The sequence below is a fragment of the Ipomoea triloba genome, chromosome 4, assembly GCF_003576645.1.
Source record: "Ipomoea triloba cultivar NCNSP0323 chromosome 4, ASM357664v1".
NCBI classification, from domain to species: Eukaryota; Viridiplantae; Streptophyta; class Magnoliopsida; order Solanales; family Convolvulaceae; genus Ipomoea; species Ipomoea triloba.
Window position 1 is genome coordinate 20,418,369 of NC_044919.1, and position 22,758 is coordinate 20,441,126.

The 22,758-nt window shown below is 38.3% G+C and overlaps 1 protein-coding gene across 3 annotated transcripts; it reads left to right on the plus strand.

Moving 5' to 3' along the window:
• Positions 1–700: 700 nt before the first annotated feature.
• On the plus strand, positions 701–4,025 carry LOC116014800. 3 transcript variants are annotated; one of them, XR_004097494.1, is made up of 9 exons: positions 701–960; positions 1,116–1,228; positions 1,787–1,959; positions 2,337–2,430; positions 2,596–2,706; positions 2,807–2,896; positions 3,075–3,201; positions 3,301–3,376; positions 3,521–3,546. XR_004097494.1 is itself a non-coding variant. In XM_031254749.1 (9 exons), exons 1-9 carry the CDS (start codon positions 762–764, stop codon positions 3,628–3,630), a joined length of 1,041 nt encoding a protein of 346 aa, XP_031110609.1. In that variant the 5' UTR covers positions 702–761; the 3' UTR covers positions 3,631–4,025. The 3 variants fall into 3 exon arrangements, 1 of the variants encoding a protein (XP_031110609.1); XR_004097493.1 differs by having other exon boundaries at positions 3,312–3,376; XM_031254749.1 differs by having other exon boundaries at positions 702–960; positions 3,075–3,160; positions 3,312–3,376; positions 3,521–4,025.
• The last annotated feature ends 18,733 nt before the right edge of the window (positions 4,026–22,758 follow it).

Below are 22,758 nucleotides of genomic sequence, written 5' to 3' on the forward strand. Positions count from 1 at the left end.
TCGTTTCGACCGATCTCTGTATTTATGTTAATATTCTGTGTATTCCAAGTAATCATTCTGTGTATTCTAGGCAACCGTTCTGTGTATTCATGTTAGTAACACATGTTGTGATGTGTTTGTGCATTCGAATGTTTAGGAGGAAGAATTCTGTGTATTTTGTGTCAATATTCTGTGTATTCATGTTATTAACACAGGTTGTTATGTGCTTGTGCATTCAAATGTTAGGAGCATGAGTTCTGTGTATTTTGTGTCAATATTCTGTGTATTCTGGGCAAACATTCTGTGTATTCTAGGCAAACGTTCTATGTATTCTAGATAATGATTATGTGTATTATAGATAATGAATTCACTGGAGTCATTCGCGTCCGCGTCCACTAACACCTGTGTATTTTGTGTCAATATTCTGTGTATTCTGGGCAAACATTCTGTGTATTATAGACAAACGTTCTGTGTATTCTAGATAATGATTATGTGTATTATAGATAATAAATTCCCTAGAGTCATTCGCGTCCGCGTCTACTAACATCGAAACGACGTCGTTTACGTACGTGGTGCAGATTGCTATGTGCACCGTGATGCAGGGTATAACGATTGGGTTGATGCGGTAAAGATAAAAAATCAGTAAATGACCTCTGTGGTTTTCGGCTTAACGGCCCAGTAAATTACTTTACTAGATACCGAATTTACACTGGTTGGGGCACGAGATTTCCCCTTCTCAACAGCACGAGTTCGATCTTATCATCAATAGTGATCACTACCAAATGGGCAGTACAGTCTGCCTCACCATTTCCAATACGTTTGCCACAAGGATAGGAATCATTCCTCGTTTTGACTCGCCAAAACTCAATTCTAGAAGCTCACTCTCGTTTCTATCGTTCTCTGCCCACAATTTCGTTTCCCTCAAGCACTCTTCGCCCATGGACACTTCTTTCCAAGTTAAAGCTTCTTCTTCCGCTACTGGTAGGTACTCTCCCTGTTCCCCTCTTGAATTTTTTTTTTTTAATTTTTTTTTTAATTTTTACGTGTGGGAACGATGTGATTTAAAAAAAAAATTCTTTTAAAAAAAAAACTTTTTTTTATGCGTTGGTCGGATATCTGTGTTTTGGATGATGAAGATGCAACGACTGAGGGGTTGGATGCTTCTTCGGGTGTGGCTATTGGGGCAAATGACTTGCTGATCGTCGGACCGGGGGTGCTCGGGCGTTTAGTCGCTGAAAAATGGCGAGAGGTATAAATTCTGCGCTTCTGATTGTGCAATGTAACTGTAAATTTGTCGGAATTTTTCTTCTAGACAATGTATATAATTCTTCTTGTTGATAGGTTTGGTGAAATGATAATGGTGGTAATATAGGGAGTTCGAGACAATGTAGATAATTCTTCTTGTTGATAGATTTAGTGATATGATGATGGTTATGAGATACAGGGAGTAATTTTGTCTATAATCACAGGAAAGTGTGGATACTGGGGATCAAAATTAACTCTCATCTCAATTGGCCAATAACCCAAGCGAATTTTATCCAGAAAGCTAAATGCCATAAATGTGTTGCATACCTTTGAACTTGTGTGCGGGTGCTTGTGTAAGATTGATATGTATGATCTGTTTATGAAGGTAGTGTAGTCTTCCCCATTTCTTGAAATGATTCATAACACTTTCTTGTTAGCTGAATGCTTCTTTGATAGGGTTGTCAAATGAGATGGAAAAGTGATAGCTATACATGTCTAATAGTTTGTAAACAATGATTTGAAAGGTATATCTAGAATTTGTTTTCCTTTTGACATGTTGCAGGAACACCCAGGTAGTCAAATTTTTGGGCAAACCATTACCACTGATCATCATGATGAACTGATCCAAATGGGAATCAAACCATCTTTGAAAGAAAACAAGCTTTCTGATAAGTTCCCTTATGTTATCTTCTGTGCTCCTCCATCACGAACTGAAGATTATCCTGCTGATGTCAAGTAGGCACCAGAGTAACACCTTTCGTACTAATCTAGTTCTTGTTTAGTGTTAGTGCAGTAAAGGGTCCATCTCTTCATATTGATCTGGAGAACAATGTTAAGATTATTAACATTTGCAGTTGTGTTCATAAAAGCTTGTGTATGTATATCAGTATATGGAATTGGTGCATAGCATGTGTGAGTATGTGAATATCAGAATATGATTTTCTTCTAGAGGGAATTGATGAGGTTGACTGTGCATCAGATAGTTATATGTAAACTTTTCCACATATTATTCAATTTATTCTAACTGATTTTGTCAAGCTAATTTTTCAATTATTTATCTGAAGTGTTGTGTGCCACTAGGAGTAAGTTCTCATTCTGTATAAAACTTACAGGGAGGCTGCATTGAAATGGAATGGCGAAGGTTCTTTTCTGTTCACCTCAAGCTCTGCACCGTATGATTGCTTTGACAATGGGCCATGCAATGAGGTTTTACATCTAACATAACACAACTGTGCTGCTAAACAGTTTGTCTTTTAACTGCTTCAGAGAGGCCTTTTCCCTGTGAATTTTAAGATACTGGCATTTTAACCATAAAGAAATACTGCATATAAACTGTGAAATTTCCAGTCTTTAACCACTATACATTTTCAGGATTCCCCAGATGTGCCAATAGGGAGAAGCCCTAGGACTGATGTTCTTCTAAAGGCAGAGAAAGCTGTGCTAGAATTTGGTGGCTCTGTTGTTAGATTGGCTGGACTTTACATATCCTTAATTGTGGATTCTCAGTGCCTTGACATCTTTACTCAGCTTACATGTTCTTCTAAGGATTTTGCTTATTTACATTTACCTTAACTGTCCGTACAAAGCCGATAGAGGCGCACATACCTTTTGGTTAAGCAAAGGAACTTCGGAGATTCGTCCAGATCACATCCTCAATCTTATACACTATGAGGTGTGTGTGAATCTTCTGAGTTTATAGCCTCATGATTCCTGCCATTTGCATGTTCCTTAAAAATATTTAAGGCTGCTATAAAAGTCATACTCCCTGTTAATTCCTAACAATACATAGTAGTGTCCTTGTATCAGTGTTGAGCATGTCATGTTTGATGTGATGCCTTCTTTTCTAACAGGATGCAGCTTCACTAGCTATTGTCATCTTGAAAAAGAAACTTCATGGTCGGATCTTTTTGGGGTGTGACAACCACCCTTTGTCCAGGTTATCCTGCTAAAATAATTGGCACTTTTTTTATATTGAAGGTAGCTCTATGCCTCTATCTTTCACAATGGAGCTGCATATGCAATTGCACTGTCATTCTTAGCATCGGTATGTTGTACTGAACTTCTAAACCTTGGTAGCTTCTGTTCAGGCAAGAATTGATGGACCTGGTCAATAAAAGTGGGAAGTATAGCCAGAAGTTTAAGGGCTTCACAGGTAAGCATTTGACAAATGTTGGTAATAAATAGCTCTTGCATACAGGGAAATCTTATTGAGCCCTTCATGTGTGTGTCTATCATTGATGCTCCAATTGATTCAGCGGGGGTTTTAAAATGATTCTCTATTGTGTCTTTCCTGCAGGAACTAGTGATCCACTAGGCAAGAAATTAAACAACTCAAATACGCGTACAGAACTAGGATGGGAGCCTAAATATCCTAGCTTTGCTCAATTCCTCGGGGTTTCAGAGTAATCTGTTACCATTACTATGGGTTTGTGATTTGTCAAGGGAGAGCAAACAGATTCCCTACATAGAGCAAATAAACTTTAGTAGTGTTTCATTTTTCACTTAGTTGCCTTTATAGTCTATACATTATTTCTACCATACATGCAAGGCTGGCTCAGACACATTCAGTTACAAAAGCGGCGCATTAATTGCTGTGTGGTGTAATTGATACGCTACAAGTTTTGCATGTTTGGTTGCAACAGCGAAACCTGATTAACTTTGCTATCGCATGTCTTGTATGTAGACGATTGATTTAACTGATAATGCTAGCTGTTCACCTCTGTGATGCGTTGATCACAGCTGACCTTGACATCATACTTGTAGTTTTTGTATATTAACTGCCAGATCATATTGTCTGTTCATCTCTGTATTGTGTTAGTGTGAATGTGTCGTATGTGTACTGTTGTTAGAGTCAACTGTTTGCCGCGTTCTTGCTCTCAAGTATGTTCAGCAGTATTGCAATTAGTCCACGGTGATATGTCACAATAATGCTCATAAACAGAAATTAATTATAATTCTGAATTCTAATTTATATAATATACTCCCTCAATCCTATTTTGCTTGTCTAATCCGGTTAACGATACTTGATTGAAGTTATTTTTATTTTAATTTTTCATAATATTAAATTTAGTATTAGTATATAAAATTTATATATTTAGAAACTATTTAAATGTATTATTAAACAAAAAAAAATCAAATTTAAAAATTACTAAAGAAAATAAGCAATGAAGAAAGAGTTGGTTTGACCAATGAATAGGAAACATTACAAACAAAATGAGACAGATGGAGTAGAATTTAGATGTGTAATGCGTACATATTGTTCGTTTAGAAGTTTTAATGCATTTAAAAAAATTATGTGAATTTTAGAGTTTTTATGTGCTAGTTTTAATTTTTATTTTTTAAATTTGTTTATAGCTAGATATTATATATTGCTGTGCACTTTCAGAAAAAAAAAATTCAATGTTAACATAAGAAAATGAAGTTTGGTTCACGAAATGTTAGATTGATTGGAATGTTAGATTTCTGTTGATATAGTAAATACCCCCAAGTATATTGCGTGTGTAGAGAGTTTATAGGAATTGTATGAAGAGTAGAGCATATGACCAAAATTAGCTAATTATAAGCCTTTTTAATCATCCTTCTAGAGAGAGTAGCGAGAAAATGAGTAAGCCTTCTAGAGAGAAGGTAGAGAAAAAGTGGAAGAAGTCTCTTGAGTGGTGTTTAGAGAGAGCTAAGAGAAGACCCCCTACAATTGTGAGTCTAATGGTCCTTATATAGGCCTAACATATTTGACTTTGACCCTACCACACGATCCTAACCCGAATCTGGACCGACCTAGGATCGTATATCGTATAGTAAACCGTATACTCGGGGTATATTCCCTATCAAGTAGCCCCCAGTCCATGCCCTGACATCGAGCTAATGAGGAAGGGTTAGGGCTGGAAAATCTGATTACACAGTCCGTGACTTACGCCGATTGCCTCATTAAAAACCTTAGACTAAGAGAATACCCAGTGGAAAAAAATCATAGCTAAGGAAAAAAGAGCACAACCTTAAGCGCCAATGAGAGAGAGTTCGGGCTAAAAAAACTGACCGTATAGTTCGTGACTTACGCCGATTGCCTCGTTAAAAACCTTAGACTAAGAAAAAAATCAATGGGAAAAAATCTTAGCTAAGAAAAAAAAAACACAACCTTAAGCACAGTCCTTTGGTCTAGAAGGGTCGTTCGAACTCTACCGATCTAGGGACAAATTTGCGATAGGATTGAGAGGTTGAATTTTACCGATCTAGTGACCGGATTATTAGTTATGACTGGGAGGTCAAATTAATCACGATTTAGAGATTCAATTTTACCAATCAAGGGATTGGACTTACCTGCGATCTAAGGTTCGAACCTTACCAATCAAGAGACTAGGTTTCACCAATGGGGAGATTGGATTTTTAATGAGTTATAGCGATCAAATATTACCAATCAAGGGTTTAGATTTATTTGCGGTCCAAGGACCTCTATTGATCTTACCGATCATAAGTGAGAATAATTCTCCCCATGCCTTTTACTCGAGCTGACCAGTCGTAGTTAGTTTTAGCCTGGTCAAACCCTGACCTCGATTACATGGTATTAAGATCGTTCTTTACCAAATCGTGTTTGGTTAGTTTTTGCTCATCCACGTTAATCATTATGATGGGTTTCGAAAATTTGAACGAGGCGGTTTTCCCTTTTTGCGCTCGGTTTACAAACCGAATGTCCCAAGTGGAGGGACGCTAGGAAACCTGAAAGTCTGATGAGACCGAGAAAGTCTAATGAGACTGGGAATGTCATTATACTCGGGGAGTATGTTATGGTGTGCTAGTCACCAAGGTCACTTTGCTCGGGAAGTGCACTACGGTCGGGAATTGCTTTAATGAGCTCCGTAGATCGAAGGAGTTGCCCTATAATCCTACCAACAGCCCCCCATTCTCTATGTTGCAAGAATCGCCAACACAAGGGAGTAGATACGATGGCCTCCCGAGTTCGTTTTAACTTTTGACGATGGATGGTCAATTTGACTAACTTGTAGGACTTTGGGAATTTATGAGGTTTAAAGTTACTGATCTAGAGATCAAACCTCTAACATGATAGAGAAATTGAATGCTATCGATCTAGCAATCAGATTTTTAACGTGACTAAGTGATCAATTTTCACCAATCAAGAGATTGGATTTACCCGAGGTGGGAAGTCCGACCAAGCAGGCTTAATTGCCTACTTTGTAGGGCTTAATGCCGAGAACTAATCCCGGGCTCATCGTGTCGATGGTGGCAATGCCGACCTAATCGAGCTTGTAGCACCAGTGGTGGCAATCGAGAAGGAGCATCGCTAATTCGGAGATTAAACATAAGGCCCATGGTCGGGCTTCCGATCCGGAGATCAAACATAAGGTCTGTAACACCCCCGTTTTTCAATTCTAAAACTTACTATTGATAGTACCTCTAAAGATAGAAACTTTCCAAAAATAGAATTACCAAAAAAAAAAGAATAACCTTTATTTAGTAACTAGTCACATTCTAAGTGTGACGCCCCGTAATAAATTATTCCGGAATTACCCCTCCATGATTATTTTCTAAAATTAAAGCCATTCTTTCTAGTGAGCCCAATTCTTGAATTAAGAATATTTCCTAAGGTAATTCCAAATCAAAAGCCCAATTCCTTATACTAGTATATATATTATTTTTAAGACATTTAATTCCTAATATTATGGGCTTTCTCCTTATTCTATGTATTCATTTATTTAAGAGATGAATCATTTGGCCCGATAATTATTCTTGTACATACAATTATTATATATAAAGATTCAAACCCATTCTTCATTAATCCTTCACCCTAATATATACATATATGTATATCTATATGGTAGTATATATATTCAAGACTTAGCCTTATCTAGAGATCACACACACACACTCTCTCTCTCTTCCCCTACTCTTATTTCACACCATTTCTTTCCAATTCTCCTTCAAAAATTGATCTTCATTCCATCTTCAAGATTCAAGCAAAGATCCTTCTTTTATTGTTCTTCAAGAAAGATCATGGTAAGATCCTACCTTTTCTTTCATTTCCTCCCCTTTGTTGCTATCTTTATGAACTCTTTCCTTCTCTTTGTGGTGGGTTTTGGGTTGATAGATGATCAAGGAGGTGGTGGCTTGCTAGGTTGAGTTCTTGGAGGTTTTGGTTGGGTAGCTAGCTTCAAGAGGTAAGACTCCATGTCTCACAAATCCTATTTTCACTCTATTATATGTGTATTTGGTGTATTTGAAATCCTTGGGTATATTTCTTGGATAATCCTTGTACTGTGCTTTGATTCTTGAGTAATCTTTGTGTATTCTTGAGCTATATTTGGTGGTTCTTAATTCTTGGTGTGTCTATTGTGTTTCTAAAGGATTTCATGTTATTCATTGGCTTCTAGAAATGTATTCTAATCAATATTCTGAGCTATCATTGAGAGACTATGATTTGAGTCTGAGATTCTGTGCGTTGTTGTTGTTCTTGCGGTGCGTCTCAACAGTATAATGTGTCCCGTTGAGGTTTGCCGTAAGTGTAGGGGCGGTATGGTTTAGCAGTGTAGTGTGGCCCGTGAGCCTGGCCCGTTCCTTCTAGGTGATGAGTGTGGCGGTGTAGGGCGTTCTGCTAGTGTGTTCCGTCAAGTGTAATTCCCTTTCTGTTCCAGTATGTATTTTGATGTCGAATAACCTGTTATTCTATCTTTGCTTCCTGAGATGTATTCTGAGAGCTATGTTGAGTTTCTTACCTTGATTGTTGAGTATTGATCCATCGTTCTTGACCATCTATATTGAGATTTGTTTAGTATCATTGGTTTGGTCTTTCTTGGTTATATTCTAGAAGTATTGGTTTCTGCTATTCATTTCCTGAGTCTATATATATATATATATATATAAGTATGGTTATTCTCCTTTGGTATTAAGTATCTTCTTGGTATATATATTATGATCTTTGGATTCTTGAGAAGTATTTCTTGGAACTCTATTTATATATGTGTGAAACCCTTGGATTGGCGGCGTTTGAGCTTCGGCTCAACTAGGATAGGCGGCATTAAGCTCCGGCTCCTAACTATATATGGTATATGGATATTAACTAACTGGATAGGCGGCACTGAGCTTCGGCTCTATTGGATAGGCGACATGAGCTTCGGCTCCTTTGGTCAGGAGGCTGTGAGCTTTGACTCCAGATGGTGTTGTGGTTGGATTGGTGTTTCGGATGGACTGGTGACACGGATGGACTGGTGTAAAGGTTGGAATTGTGTAAAGATTGGAACTAAGCCTATAGCCTTATATTATGTATGCATGTATATATGTATTTCCTTGGGTATGAGTATTGGGATATGCTTATTTGACTATTACGCTTATTCATTATATTGTTGAGGTTGTGTCCTTATTTTGAGTACTTGGCTAATGAGTTCTTGTCTTATAGTGTTTGGAGTTGTCCCTTTGATATTGAGTTCTATTGAGGAGTCTTTGGTTTATGATCCATTCAACTTATTTGTTGTTGAGTCTCCTGATATTTAAATAAAGATGGTTTCGTTGGCATATATTTTATATGCGTGAGTAAAACCTATTTACAACACTATGGTATATTATTGTACTCTTACGAGTGTGAACGGAGTATTACTTAGCATTTCTTTGCTAATGTTTTATTAAATGTTTTCCAGGTATGGAGTAGAACCGGTACGTGAGCGCGCTAGTTTATCGTTCTATTCCTCTTTTATGTTCTAACTTGGTAGTTTGATGTTTAGACATTTGGGCCTGCGTGCCTTAGAACTTGGTTGGTTGTAATAATGATTTGGATAGTTCGTTTGAGGATTGTTTGGTTGATTTTGGTTTGCCTTAGCATCTAGGTTGTGGTTGAACTTAGATGTGGCATAACACCCCGCTATAATATAGTTCGCTTTCGCATTTCAGTTCTTTAAGCGTTGAGGTATCCATAGCTTTATCTTAAGATTATTGCTTTATCTCAGCCCGTGATTTAGGGGTGTTACAGTTGGTATCAGAGCCTGTGTTGAGGTCTAAGTAGGGACCTTAGGACTTGAGATTTAGAGACTCTAAGACTTGACCAGTAGAAATTAAGGCAATTGGGAATCCTAGGATGTGAGAATGCTAGGACTCGCAGTGAGGACGCGCTTTGTTTATTTGATTGTTTTATGCTTCGTTATCTTATCGCTTTTAAATTGCGCCTGTGGCTATTGCACCCTGTTGGTGTGCATCTCTCCGGTAATTTCTTATCTGCTATAAGGAAGTTGCGTCGTTAAAGGCCTGGTTTAGACTAAGAGTAAGCAACTTGGTTGTCTATCGATGCAAAGAATTAGGGTAGTATCGCATGTGTCTGGAATATCAGAAGATTGGCGACCTACTGCAGAGGACTAATCTACTTGCGGCTCGGAATCAATAGTAGTAGTCTTCGTCCCATGGAAGTGGCGTCTTTGCATGTGTAGCATCGTTCGCAAGATCCTCGTTAACCTCAAGACCTAAAGGCCAAGTTCTATGCACCGATGTGAGACGAAGAAAGCGATTGGAGCTCGAAGATCAAGACTTGAAGACCCTTGATCGCGAGGGAACGTCAAGAGTGGATGCTGATGCGCCAAGAAAGAGTTAAGTCTCGTCGAGTAGATGCTTCTGGATCGATGGTGAAGAATCTCGCGCGAGCTAAGCTTGGAAATGATGGAGCATGAAGAACCGGAATGTGAGGTCAGGACATGCAACCGTTAAGGTATTTCTATCCACCTTTGAAGAGGCAAAGAAGAAACGAGTTAGAAGGTGCGAACGTTGAAGCGGTGAAGACCAAGATAAGTAGAGATGGAAAAGCAACTTGGACTTCTAAGATGCATGAAGACAAGAAGAAACGATGTAAGTAAATCGTCATATTCCTTCGTCACATGAGGAGCAAGGGCAAGAATCGTCAATTGATCAAGCGTGGTGATCGAATTGTTAAACCGAAGAGACCGCTTGAAGTCTAGATTCTTTATTCTTCTTGAAACTGAATTCCTCTCTTCTCTTTGAAGCATCGAATACCCCTTTTTTCATTGAGAAATCCCTTTTACCTATTCTAGACCTCATTCATATTTCCTCTTGAAACTGAATTTCTTTCCTTTCCTTGGAAAACAGAATACCCTATCGTTGAAAAATCCTTTCTGTGTTTTCAAACCTCGTTCTTAATTTCTTCTCGAAGCGATTTTGTGCAAGGTGACAACCTTATTTCCTCAGTTGTAGCCTTGATAACCTTGATTCTACTCTTAACCGACATTGTCCTTGAAATTGAAACCTTAAACCTTTCACTCTCTTTTCCATATCGGACCAAAATCTTCAAAGCTAAGCTTATATTATATAAATATTTTTTTCTATCTTATGAAGAGAAGTCGGTGAGAATTTTGGGCACCCAGGTAAGAGGAGCGCACCGGAAAGCAGTGAAGTCCTCAAAAACCACGAGGATGAAACCGCCACATCTAAACTAACTATAACTAGATGTAAGGCTAAACCAAAGTTCTCAAAATATAGGTCAGTACAATATCAAAACCAAATAAGTCTTAATTCAAGAATATCCAAAAAAAAAATACATAAGGATGGCGACTACAAAATCTACTATAAGCGCACTGTCAGCAGGCCATCTAATTAACCACCTGTGAAACCCACAAATAAAAAAAAACAATGGAATTAGCAAAACATTGCTAAGTAAGGTTTACTCCACCCGGTAAAATAGATTTAATACATCATATAATCACACTTCCAAAATAATTGGCCATAAAGCTTTATAGTACTCAACTTCAATATAAATTATTTACTTCCCATCACAATATTCATAAAGATTTTCTCAACATAAACTTAAGAAAAACACAATCCTTTTCACAAGTAATGCATTTCCAAAAGATAACATTTTTATAGAAAGTACTGAAGAAATGCATTTCCAAAAAATGTAATTGATTGTTTAAAGTTGGTTGCATATGAGATAGGGTGAGAGGAATCTTCATTGATGTTGTTCGAATATTGTGTGCCATTATGTTGAATATTGTGTGCCTCGTTGGTAAATGGTGTGTGACAACTTTAATATTTATAATTGAAAACATGCGTAGGTTTGGAGTTGTTCAATGAGACCACTAGGATAAACTTTAATAAGATATTCAACATGTTTGAATACCACATGCAATTTGTTTAATGCTTCATAAGTATGGTTTGTTAAGTGATATTTGGAATATATAATTCTAGGATGATAAGCATAGCAAAAAAAATGGAAGAGTGTATAAGGAGTAGTCCTCTAATTTGTTTATTACTGTTTAAGAGATGCAAAGCATAATAAATAACCTATAAAGTTAGGTAGTGTGTGAGTTAGGGACATGAGGAATTCTTTATGGTTTGATATTATATATTAAATGAGCCATGCATGCTACAATAGGAACAGATTGCGTGTGACCGTTGTGAGTATTTTTTACTTTGGAATGTTTTTCTGCAAGAAGCAAAATATTAAATGCAAACAATTACGGTTCTATAATTGGTGACATACTAATAAACAATGTGTGCCATATGTGGGAAAAATATGTGCCAGATGAACAGGATATCAATGTTGAAGCGTGGGAGTTTGAAGGGTGCGAGGTTGAAGAATGTGAATAAGAAGACGACGAATGTATACCGGGTTGTGAAGAAACAATAAAGCCATACATCGGGCAACTTTTTGACTCATTAGACGAGGGTGTTCGTTTTTACAAAGAATATGCCGCCATGGTAGGCGTCGATGCTGTAGGCCTAGGAGTTCATTCAGGCCAAAGATCACGTTCTGATGTGCAACTCGCCGATTGATGGCCCTACTACTGCCTTCTATGCAGGCCGCGGTAGACATGGCGGTGGCGGTCAGTTTCACGGAGGTGGCCGCAATTCAACGAACAGCAGAGGTCGCCACAATCATGGCCGAGGCAACAACGGTCGCGGAAGAGGTGGCGGACCACGGTGCCAGATATGCCGCTCTCATGGTCACTCTGTGCTAAACTGTTTCCGCAGGTATGATGATCAGCCGGCGGCTCATGCGAACGTTGCTCTCTCCGGCGAAACAGACTCCCCTGCGGCTGTTGCTGATGCATGGATTCCCGACACTGGAGCCTACGCGCACGCAACTCCAGCCGCTGACATGATGCAGCAGTCCGAAAATTATAACGGAGGCGATGTTTTGAGAGTGGGTAACGGCACAGGTTTGGAAACTTCCCGTGTTGGACATGCGACAATCCCTTCTACGTGTTCTACGTCTAAATCTTTAAAACTGTCACAAATTCTACATGTTCCAAATTTATGTTTGCCGTTATTGTCTGTTCATAAATTTACTAATGACAATAACGTCTTCTTTGAGTTTCATAAAGATATGTTTTTTTGTGAAGGATTCCAATACCCGGCAAATTCTGCTTAAAGGTTCGGTCAACGGGGGTTTGTACAAGCTCCTTATCCCGCGAGTTCATTCAGCTTTTGTCACCTCTCGGGCGTCGTCAGTTGTTTGGCACCAACGGCTAGGTCATCCTCACAGTCGTGTCCTCCAGAAAATTCTGAAAACTGTTCCGGTCACTACAAACAACACTAGTGCTGCAAAATTGTGTTCGGCGTGTCAACTCGGCAAGTCATCACGTTTCTCGTTAGATAGGGTAGATAGCACTAGTGAAAATGTTCTAGACTTAGTGTATACGGACATATGGGGTCCATCTCCTATAATTTCGCATTCTGGCTGTCGTTATTTCGTTCTGTTTGTAGACTATTTTTTGCGTTTTACTTGGTGTTATCCGCTTCGGTTAAAATCTGATATTTATAAAACGTTTGATTTATTCCGGGTGATGGTAGAACGACGTTTTTCGCGTTCTATCAAAGCCATCCAATCTGATTTAGGGGGTGAGTATCGTCGCCTGCATAAGGTTTTTGAATCTTTAGGCATCATTCACAGGCAATCATGTGCCTATACACACGAACAAAACGGTCGTGTTGAGCGCCGGAATAGGCACATTGTCGAAACCGGTTTGGCCCTATTGGCTGAAAGCTCAACACCCCAGCAATATTGGGATTATGCCTTTGAATCTGCTACTTACCTAATTAATTGTCTCCCTTCCTCTGCAATCAAGTTCGAGAGTCCATATTACCGATTACATAAAACAACACCACCATACACTTTCTTTCGAGTATTCGGGTGCAGGTGTTACCCATATCTCCGTCCTTATAATCAGCACAAAATAGAATATCGGTCTACTCCCTGTGTCTTCCTAGGTTACCCTATTTCATTTAGGCGATATCATTGCATGGACCTCACAACGGGGAAAATCTTTATCTGCCGTCACGTCCGCTTTGATGAAACTACTTTTCCCTTTGCCTCATTACAGGTTAATTCTGGACAAAGCACTCCAGCTTTACTATGGGGTGTTAGCCCCGTGCATATGGGTTCAAAGCCAGTCTCCACGGCTATTCCACTGGCTCATGAACCACCTCCGTTGTAAATAGAGGCACCACACACATCAACTGAGCATCGCACAACTACAGCACAGAACCCTCCTCGGGCTAAATCACAACAGAACTCTCATGTCATGCGGACCCGTCGTAAAACACAAGGCACTGATGAGCAATTCTATGCCCTGACAACGAGTCTTTACCCAACTTGCTACTCCCAGGCTGTGGGTCACCTGTAGTGGCGCGAGGCTATGGATCAGGAATTCAATGCATTACTCCATAATAACACATGGTTACTAGTACCGGCTACGCCCCAAATGAATATTATTGGTTTTATTGGTTGCAAGTGGGTATACCGTACCAAACGCAAAGCAGATGGTACCATTGAGTGTCACAAAGCTCGTCTGGTAGCCAAGGGATTCAATCAAGTTGCAGGTGAAGACTTCTTCGACACTTTTAGCCTAGTAGTGAAATCGGCTATAGTCCGGATTCTCTTTTCTCTAGCGGTTTCGAACAATTGAACCTTAAGACAGCTAGACGTTCACAATGCTTTTCTTAATGGACATCTGTCTGAGACCGTGTATATGAAACAACCACCAGGATATGAAGATCCAGCTCATCCCGGTCATGTCTGTCACTTACAACGCTCTCTTTATGGCCTGAAGCAGGCCCCACGTGCCTGGTTTAAACGCTTACATGATTTCTTGACTACTACAGGGTTTAAATCTTCGAAAACTGATGTGTCGTTGTTCTATTATAGTCTTGGTGACTCTAAGGTTTTCTTGCTGGTTTACGTTGATGATATCATCATGATGGGCAATGATACTACTCTGATCTCCACACTTTTACACCGACTATCAACTACTTTCAAGATTAGAGACCTGGGCACTCCGAGTTTTTTTCTCGGAATTGAGACTGTTTAGGTAGATGGTGGTTTTATGTTATCTCAGTGACGCTACATGAAGGATATCCTCATACGTGCGGGAATGGCTGATTGCAAGCCACTATCTACTCCGGCATCCATCACACAGACCGCTACGCCGTATTCTGACTTGTTTGATAATCCGACTCAGTATCGACGTATTATTGGGGCCCTTCAGTATTTAACGATCACTCGTCCTGACCTTTCATATGCAGTTAACAGACTCTGTCAGTTCATGCACTCTCCCACGGTTGATCACTAGGGTATGTTGAAACGGGTTCTTCGCTATGTTAAGGGGACTCATGATCATGCGCTGCGTATTTCTGCTTCGTCGTCTTCTGAAATATATGCTTACTCTGACTCTGATTGGGTCGGCTGTCCGGTTGATAGAAAATCCACCAGTGGCTATGCGGTGTGTTCTTTGGTGACAATCTTGTTTCCTGGCTCTCCTGGAAACAGCGTACTGTTGCACGATCTTCTATAGAGCCCGAATACAAAGGCCTAGCTGATGTCTCGGCTGAGGTCACTTGGGTTGTGTCACTACTCCGTGAGCTCGGCCTCCACTCCGGCAAACCTGCGACTTTATGGTGTGATAATCTTGGGGCGACCTATCTAGCAGTCAACCCGATGTTTCATGCGCGCACCAAACATGTTGAAATCGACTATCACTTTATCCGAGACAAAGTTGCGTCTAGGGACTTTGTTGTCAGCTTTGTGTCTACGAAGGATCAGCTTGCTGATATCTTCACCAAACCATTACCGGGTCCGAGGTTTCAGGCTTTACGAGGCAAGCTCCATGTTGCTTCTCTACCACCTAGAGCTTGAGGGGGTGTGTTAGTATTATGGTTATTATTATTATTGTTATTTATTCTATAGACTTGTATTTGTGGTTGTAACTTAGTCTACATTACTAGTCCTGTAGAATAGGAGAGGTTAGTGTCCTACTCAAATAGGACTCTCTCTTTGTGTAATCAGTTACTGAATGAATGTGATTCCTACTCTAATCGTCCGATGCAGCACAATGGGGAGGACCAGAGATAGAGACGTAGGAGTTAAGTATTTGCTTTATTCACGAGCAGGGTACATAGTGAAGAAGAACGAAGTCTCGAAAAGTACAAGTGAGGAAACCAGAGCAAATATAAAGGCACGTCGACGTGTGTCAAACAGGGTTGGATGTATCGCTCGGTGTGGCCTGAGACATCAAAAGGCCGGGTATTATGCAGTGATCGTGTTTAAAGAAATACACAACCACCGTTTATGCTCACAACAGGCAAGACCCTTCTAAATGTGGAAATTGGTCATCAAGCATTTATAATATTAAAACGAAGTTGTGTGACTAATGTGTGCAACAGAATTAGACGTTATGTGCTTACCATGAGGTTGATTGTGATCTCTGTGTGACTAGAGGTTGTGTGTCATACATATATAAATCGTGTGCCAAGTATAAGACTGTTGTGTGTACATACATCACAGATTTAGGGCTAATTTAACTAACAGTGTGATAAATAATTTCTAGTATTTTGTTTTGAAAAAATGTTAGCTTTGTGTATGTATATTTAGTTCAATAAAAAATGACTTTGTAAATGTTCTAAAATTTTAGCCAAAAAAAATAGTCATCTAGTTCGACAGTGGGTACAACGAATTTTAGTAGTTTAATTAGTGCATAAAGTAGTTTTTTGCTTCACTAGTAATTTATAATTGAGACATATATATGCTACTACTGAATTAAAAATATGGAGTCAATTGTTGACAAAAATCTTTTTGCTGGGAGAAGTATGTAAGCTACAATGTTATTTTAGCATGAGCAATGCCTTTAAATAACGTGTGCCATGTCTGTAGATTTCGTGTGCACTTTGACATTATGTCGTGTGCGCAAAAAAATAAAAGAGGAATCACACAACTTTGCACAACGACCCAAATGGACATGCATTTCCTTAATCTTCGACTCAAGAACACCACCAAACCCAAGGTCATTAATATCCTTTGTTGTGCAATAAGGTCTTCCAAAGCCTCTACCGATGGTGAAGGCGGCACCTGTAACCCCTCGTCTTTCCGATAAGTCTAAGGGTCGGAAAATATATCTTTAGGCTATGACATTCATAAGATGATCTCCCGATATGTCAAGGGAATTTTTATACGGAGGTATAGTTGTCATTAAGCTGCGATCGTTCGTGCCGGTCACGAACCGTAAAATTTTCGAGGACGAATTTTCAGCTCGGATTTCCTTAGAAATTGATGATTAGGCATGTTATGACTAAGTATGAACTTCCTGCTTAGTTAAGTTGAAATTGGATGAGCTATAAGGGTCGAAATTTATTTCTGATCGTACACCGCGAAATTTCCGCAGTGTACCGAACCTAGCCCATTTTGGAGCTTTTGACTGGAATAAATTTGTGGTTTCGGAAATTATTCTTTCTGGATTATTTTCCACCGAAACTTTATCTGTTTGGACCACAACTGATATGTTGTGGAGATATTTTATTATTTTATTATTTTTTTTCCTAAAGCTTATCCCATAAGTTGGGATTAAATATAAAAGGAATTTTTTTTCCCTTTTCTTCCCCAAATGCCAAAAAGAGAGAGAGAGAGGTGTGATCATCTTCCACCATTTTTTCTTCCAAAGTTCCATAGCCAAATCCTTCTAAACTTCCAATTTATTCGGTAAGTTTTCGATATTATTCGGTAGAAAGCTTTGTAATCCTTCCTAGGTTATGAATCTATGTTTAATTTCTTGATACATGATGTTATGGTGTTGATTTTGAATCTAGGTTTTAAGGTGAAAATTGGGGAAAGGATCCAAAATTGCTTCCTAAGGTGTTAGAAATCCTTTACAAGGTAAGGAATTCCCTTAAGTTGGAATTAGTCACTTGAATTTGGATAATTGATTTTGGTTGAAATATGGTGTTTTTGGAGCTTTGGGAATATTTTTGTATACATGTTCATAGCTTGGATATGCTTGTATATGTTGTATTTATGTTCATATGAGCTTATACTTGTGAAAATAGTGAAAGGAAATCAGGGTAGATTCTGGCAGTAACTTCCGAAATTTATTGGGAAAAATTGGTAAGGTATTTTGATCCAATTGTTTTTATACATGTAGTTCTATAAGTGTAGAACCCGCATATAAAATTTCATAATGATCGGAGTAGTGGAAGTATGGTTTTCGGAATTTTTCCCAAAACTGGTCCAGGGAGAGACAGAATTCCGGACAGCCCACTGCCAAGGGCAAAAATGAAATTTTCTGTGTTTATTCGTGGATCAAAATGACCAAAACTTTTTATGGACATTAAGTACTATAAGTTGGGATTCTACCATAAAAATTTCAAGTGAAAAAGAGTTCGGGAACTATCTTTACCGGCTCAATCTTTCGGACTGCGCCAAGCTGAATTTTCTGAATTATGCTTAGTATGATTATTGATGTGTTAATGATAATTGTGAGTGTGTGTAATATATATATGATGTGTGCGTGTGGTATATATATATTGTATATGTATGTGTGTGATATATTTATATATATGAAAATAGCATTACATATTTATATATATTGGATGTGTAGCATAACCTACGCATGTGTATATAAGTAATATATACATATTATATATGGTATGAGTATTAAGTATATATATATGTGGTATGTATATATATATATACGTGTAATGTGTGTATTATAATATATGTACATATATGAGTACGTATGTATATTTAAATGGAGTGTTGTAATATGTATATATTTGGTATGTGTACCTTAAGTGAATATGCATAAATATGTGGAAAGTGTTAGGCTTATGTGGTATGCATATATACAAATGTGTAGTGTGATGATGGAAAATGTTTTGAGAAAGATGTTTTGAGAGACGAGACTTGTGAACCAAGTTGAGAATGGTAATTGTTTTCAAAATAGGGACTTGATTTTGTGGAAAATGTCCAAAAATGATTTTGACTCAAGGAAGATGAGAAAGGAAGGAAAATGTTTTCAAAACCTTAGTTTCAGGAAGTCAAAGAGGACCTTGTCATTTATATTACCTCGGGCTATAGTACCGATGGTCTTCTTCAATATATGTACGGCAGTATACGCCAAGCCTCTACGTCACTTCGTCAGGCGTAGGGAGTTTCTGCGTCACTCAGTCAGGCGCAGGTTTTATTCATACGTAAAGCGAAGTCTATTCGCCAAGTCTCTACGTCACTTCGTCAGGCGTAGGGAGTCTCTACGTCACTTCGTCAGGCGTAGGGAGGCTCTGCGTCACTCAGTCAGGCGCAGGGGAGTTTTCTATATCACTCAGTCAGGCGTAGGCCGTGGGGGTGTGCACACTTAAGTATAGATACTCATGTCATTTTCGGGTTGGTATCAGCTTTATGGACCTAGGTGGGGCCAAACTAGGGACCATAATGATGAACCTTCGTCCAAGGGATCACGAACGAGACTTGGGGCAGGACCGTAATCCCCATGTCCAGATCTGATTTCGGTCTAGTCAAAGAAACTTGTATCCTCAATAAGGTCTCTTGCTTCTAGTCAGAAACTAAGTAACGTTTTCATAATTGAAGACAACTAGAAGTCATAATTGTGGCATTGACATATGTGATAGACAGGGATAGTTCTGAAAACCTATCCTGTATGAAAAGAAATCAAAGGCAACCTAGTTTGATGAACTAGGAAGTTTGATAAGGAAATGTGTTGTGACTTATATACTCATTATATGCTTGTGATTATATGGCATTAATTGTTGATTGCAGTAATGAAAGGCATGGACACCATATTTGGTAATGTGTATTTACCTTTATGAAATATTTGTCAAAACTTTTACCTAATGGAAGTGACAAATGGATTACCTTACTTAGCCGTCGTGCTAACTACACTTCACCGTGTACGTCATTTCAGATGTCATCCAGTGAGGGATCCTGTAGCCCGGCAAACACTCCTGATCATGTTTGCTCGGGACCTACTTTTGTTGGTCAGACTTTGCATGACACGTCGGGCAGAGACCCGTATTCTCCACCCTATTCTCAAGGCTACTCTCCAGGCTATACTCCAGCATCCCCTGACTATACTCCAGCAACCCCAGTCAGCCCAGTAAATATCTTTTGGTAACCTTAGTTTTGGCTGACTCTAGTCTGTTAGGTTGTGGAGGACCCGGAGTTTGTAATAACAGCCGTCGGGCAAATTCTTATAAATACCTTTTGATATTAATATATATGCCTAAAATATTATATTTTGATGTTTGGGGTGTTGATGTTGAGTGTGTTTCTTTTAGCCTGTGCACTTAGAGTGGAAGTTTTATCAAAGAGGTGATAGGCTTCACTCTAAGTGTGGCGGTAGCACCCAGTTTACTGCTGTAAGATGTAAGCTTCCGTAGCGTTATATTACGCATATTGTAATAGTTGTCGGAGCAGAAATTGGGGTGTTACAGCACCCTAATTCTCGCACTCGGAAACCGCAACCGCTCTTCCGCGGTTAGATTAGTATCCGGGGCATCCCATAGAGGGTTCCGCCGCAACCGATCTAGGAAAGCAGTCGGACAATGAGTGTTTGATTAACTGAATGAATAATTACACAGAGTCCTACACAGTAATATTACTATAGTAAGTCCCTAAACAATAGGCCACTAATAAGGAAGACTAAACCATAACCACATATGAGCCTAATATATCTAACACACCCCCGCAAGCTCAAGGTGGGATGGACACAACATTGAGCTTGTCACGGAGTAGACCATACCGTGATGCGGGTAGAGGCTTCGTGAAGATATCGGCTAGTTGATCCTTTGTGGATACAAAATTAACCTGAAACTCGCCCGAAGAGACCTTGTCACGAACAAAGTGAAAATCGATCTCAACATGCTTGGTCCTCGCATGAAACACCGGATTTGCACATAGGTAGGTGGCGCCAAGATTGTCACACCATAGAGTTGCAGGACGCTGAGAATGAAGCCCGAGTTCACGAAGTAGAGAGCATATCCACGTGACCTCAGCGGAGACACCTGCTAGCCCCTTATACTCAGCTTCTATGGAAGAACGGGCTACTGTTTTCTGTTTACGAGAAACCCAGGAGACCAAGTTGGTGCCAATGTACACGGCATAACCGCTCGTAGACTTCCGGTCAACCGGACAGCCTGCCCAATCATCGTCATCATTAAGCAATCGGGACGAACACCCCTCCGAAGGTGCATCGCTAGCCTTTTTTTGCTACCAACCACCAACATAAGCAATAAGAGAGTGAACAATTAATAGACTAAATAACAATCAACACATAGTTAGAACAATAATGGAACAATTTAAACACATGCACACATGATTCCGTAATCGTACACACATAGCAACCAAATTGTACACATAACATAAACACATATTTTTAGCAAACACATAATTTCAAAAATAAATATCTAAAAATATAATTTAGCAAAAATTCAAAACAACAAATTGTAGGCTTAAATATGAGTGTTTAAAAAACCTTAACATTTTTAAAGTTTTTTTTTTTAATGTCTAGTTTTGAATGAAACAGTAATTTGGAATTTAATATAATAATTAGAATAACATTTTGTAAGAACACAATGGAAAAAATTAAATTAAAACACAGGCACACATGATTCCAAACCCGTGCATACAAAGTAACCAAAAAACAACAAACAAAACAAATGAAATTATATCCAAGGCACACAATATACTGTCACCATGCACACAACAAACCCAAACTGTGCACACAACATAAACACAAATATTTTAGCAAACACCTAATTCCATGAAAAAAATATCCAACATATAATTTATCAAAATTCAAAAAATACATTATTTTGCTTAAATATGACAATCTAGACAGCCGTAGATCTATTCAAACGATTTGTTTAAACAACCTAGTTTCGAATGCAATTGTTTTAAAGGAAATGATAATACATACCCAAGCACACAACTTTCAGTCACTATGCACACAATTTACCCAAACTGTGCACATCACATAAACACATATAGTTTAACTATTGACATAATTCTAAAAATAAATATCCAAAATATAAATTAACAAAAATAACAAGCCAAAACTGTGCACAAAATATATTGTCACCTTGCACACAACAAACGGAAACTATGCACACAACATAAACACAAATATTTTAGCAAACGCAGAATTCCTGAAAATAAATACCCAACATATAATTCATCAAAAGTTCGTCTAAAGCCACTAGAGGAAGATGCTTTTAGAGGCAGTCTTGCGCAAGTTTCACAACAAGTTCAAAAACTTATGTACTTAGAAGGCATTTTAGCAAGTTTGATGCAATATATGATAGAGTACTTGTTTAAATTCAAAACAGGCAGTGCAAAATAGTAAAACGATGAGGATGAACCTTCAAGATGCCTACTCGAAAACGGGAGCGAAGCGCTGTGTGGACTGCTGCGAACGAATCGGAATTGGAAGACAAAAAGACTCCAACTACAATTATCGTGCAAATAAGATACCTAAAAAAACGCTTCATTAAATACTAACATAAATAAAATACAACAAAAAAGACTAAAATACCCCCTCCCAGTATAAAATTACACAGATGATCGAAAACATACCCAAAAAAAAAAACAATCTTAAACCATTCAATATTACAATCCAAAGTACATAAATAGTCCTCAAAATCCTCTATAATATAATAGTACTCACCTGAATATATATATATATATGGATCATGTAAAAATAGTTGTTCCTGTGAGAAATAAGAATAAATCTTGATCATCCATCTAGAAAATGAATGGAAAGAGATTTAGACTTAAAAGGGGAGGTAATATTTATGTATATTAATAAAATTTTGAATGAATAAATCATGTATATTATACTCAAACCAATATGTGTTAGACTTTCAAATTTAAAAAAAAAATCCATATATAATAACCTTCTTTAAATATCCATGTGTATTTAAATGAAAGCAATACATGTTTGGACTAAAACAATGAATGATGTAGGTTTACTCTACACTGATGCTCTTGTAAATTTTTGCAAATTTCCAAAACGATTTTGTTTTTACCCCAACACTGTGTTGTGTTGTTTTACTTCTTTTTTATTTTTTTTTTAAACATAAATGATGCAACCTTTTTTTATTTAAACTTCTAATGATTTTTCTAAAATGATATTGTTTTACTCCAAAGCAATGATTTTTTTATTAGAATTATGCTTCTTTTTTCACATAAATGATGCAACTGTTTTTTATTTAAACGACTGCACATTTTTCAAAATGGTGCGATTTTAACCCAAA

What these genes read in the sequence shown, in the direction of transcription:
- LOC116014800 (XM_031254749.1), top strand. Translation starts at nt 762, where the DNA reads ATGGGCAGTACAGTCTGCCTCACCATTTCCAATACGTTTGCCACAAGG. An exon ending in GATTATCCTGCTGATGTCAA is followed by an intron (nt 1,960 to 2,336) that starts GTAGGCACCAGA and finishes TAAAACTTACAG; the next exon opens with GGAGGCTGCATTGAAATGGA. An exon ending in TCAATCTTATACACTATGAG is followed by an intron (nt 2,897 to 3,074) that starts GTGTGTGTGAAT and finishes CTTTTCTAACAG; the next exon opens with GATGCAGCTTCACTAGCTAT.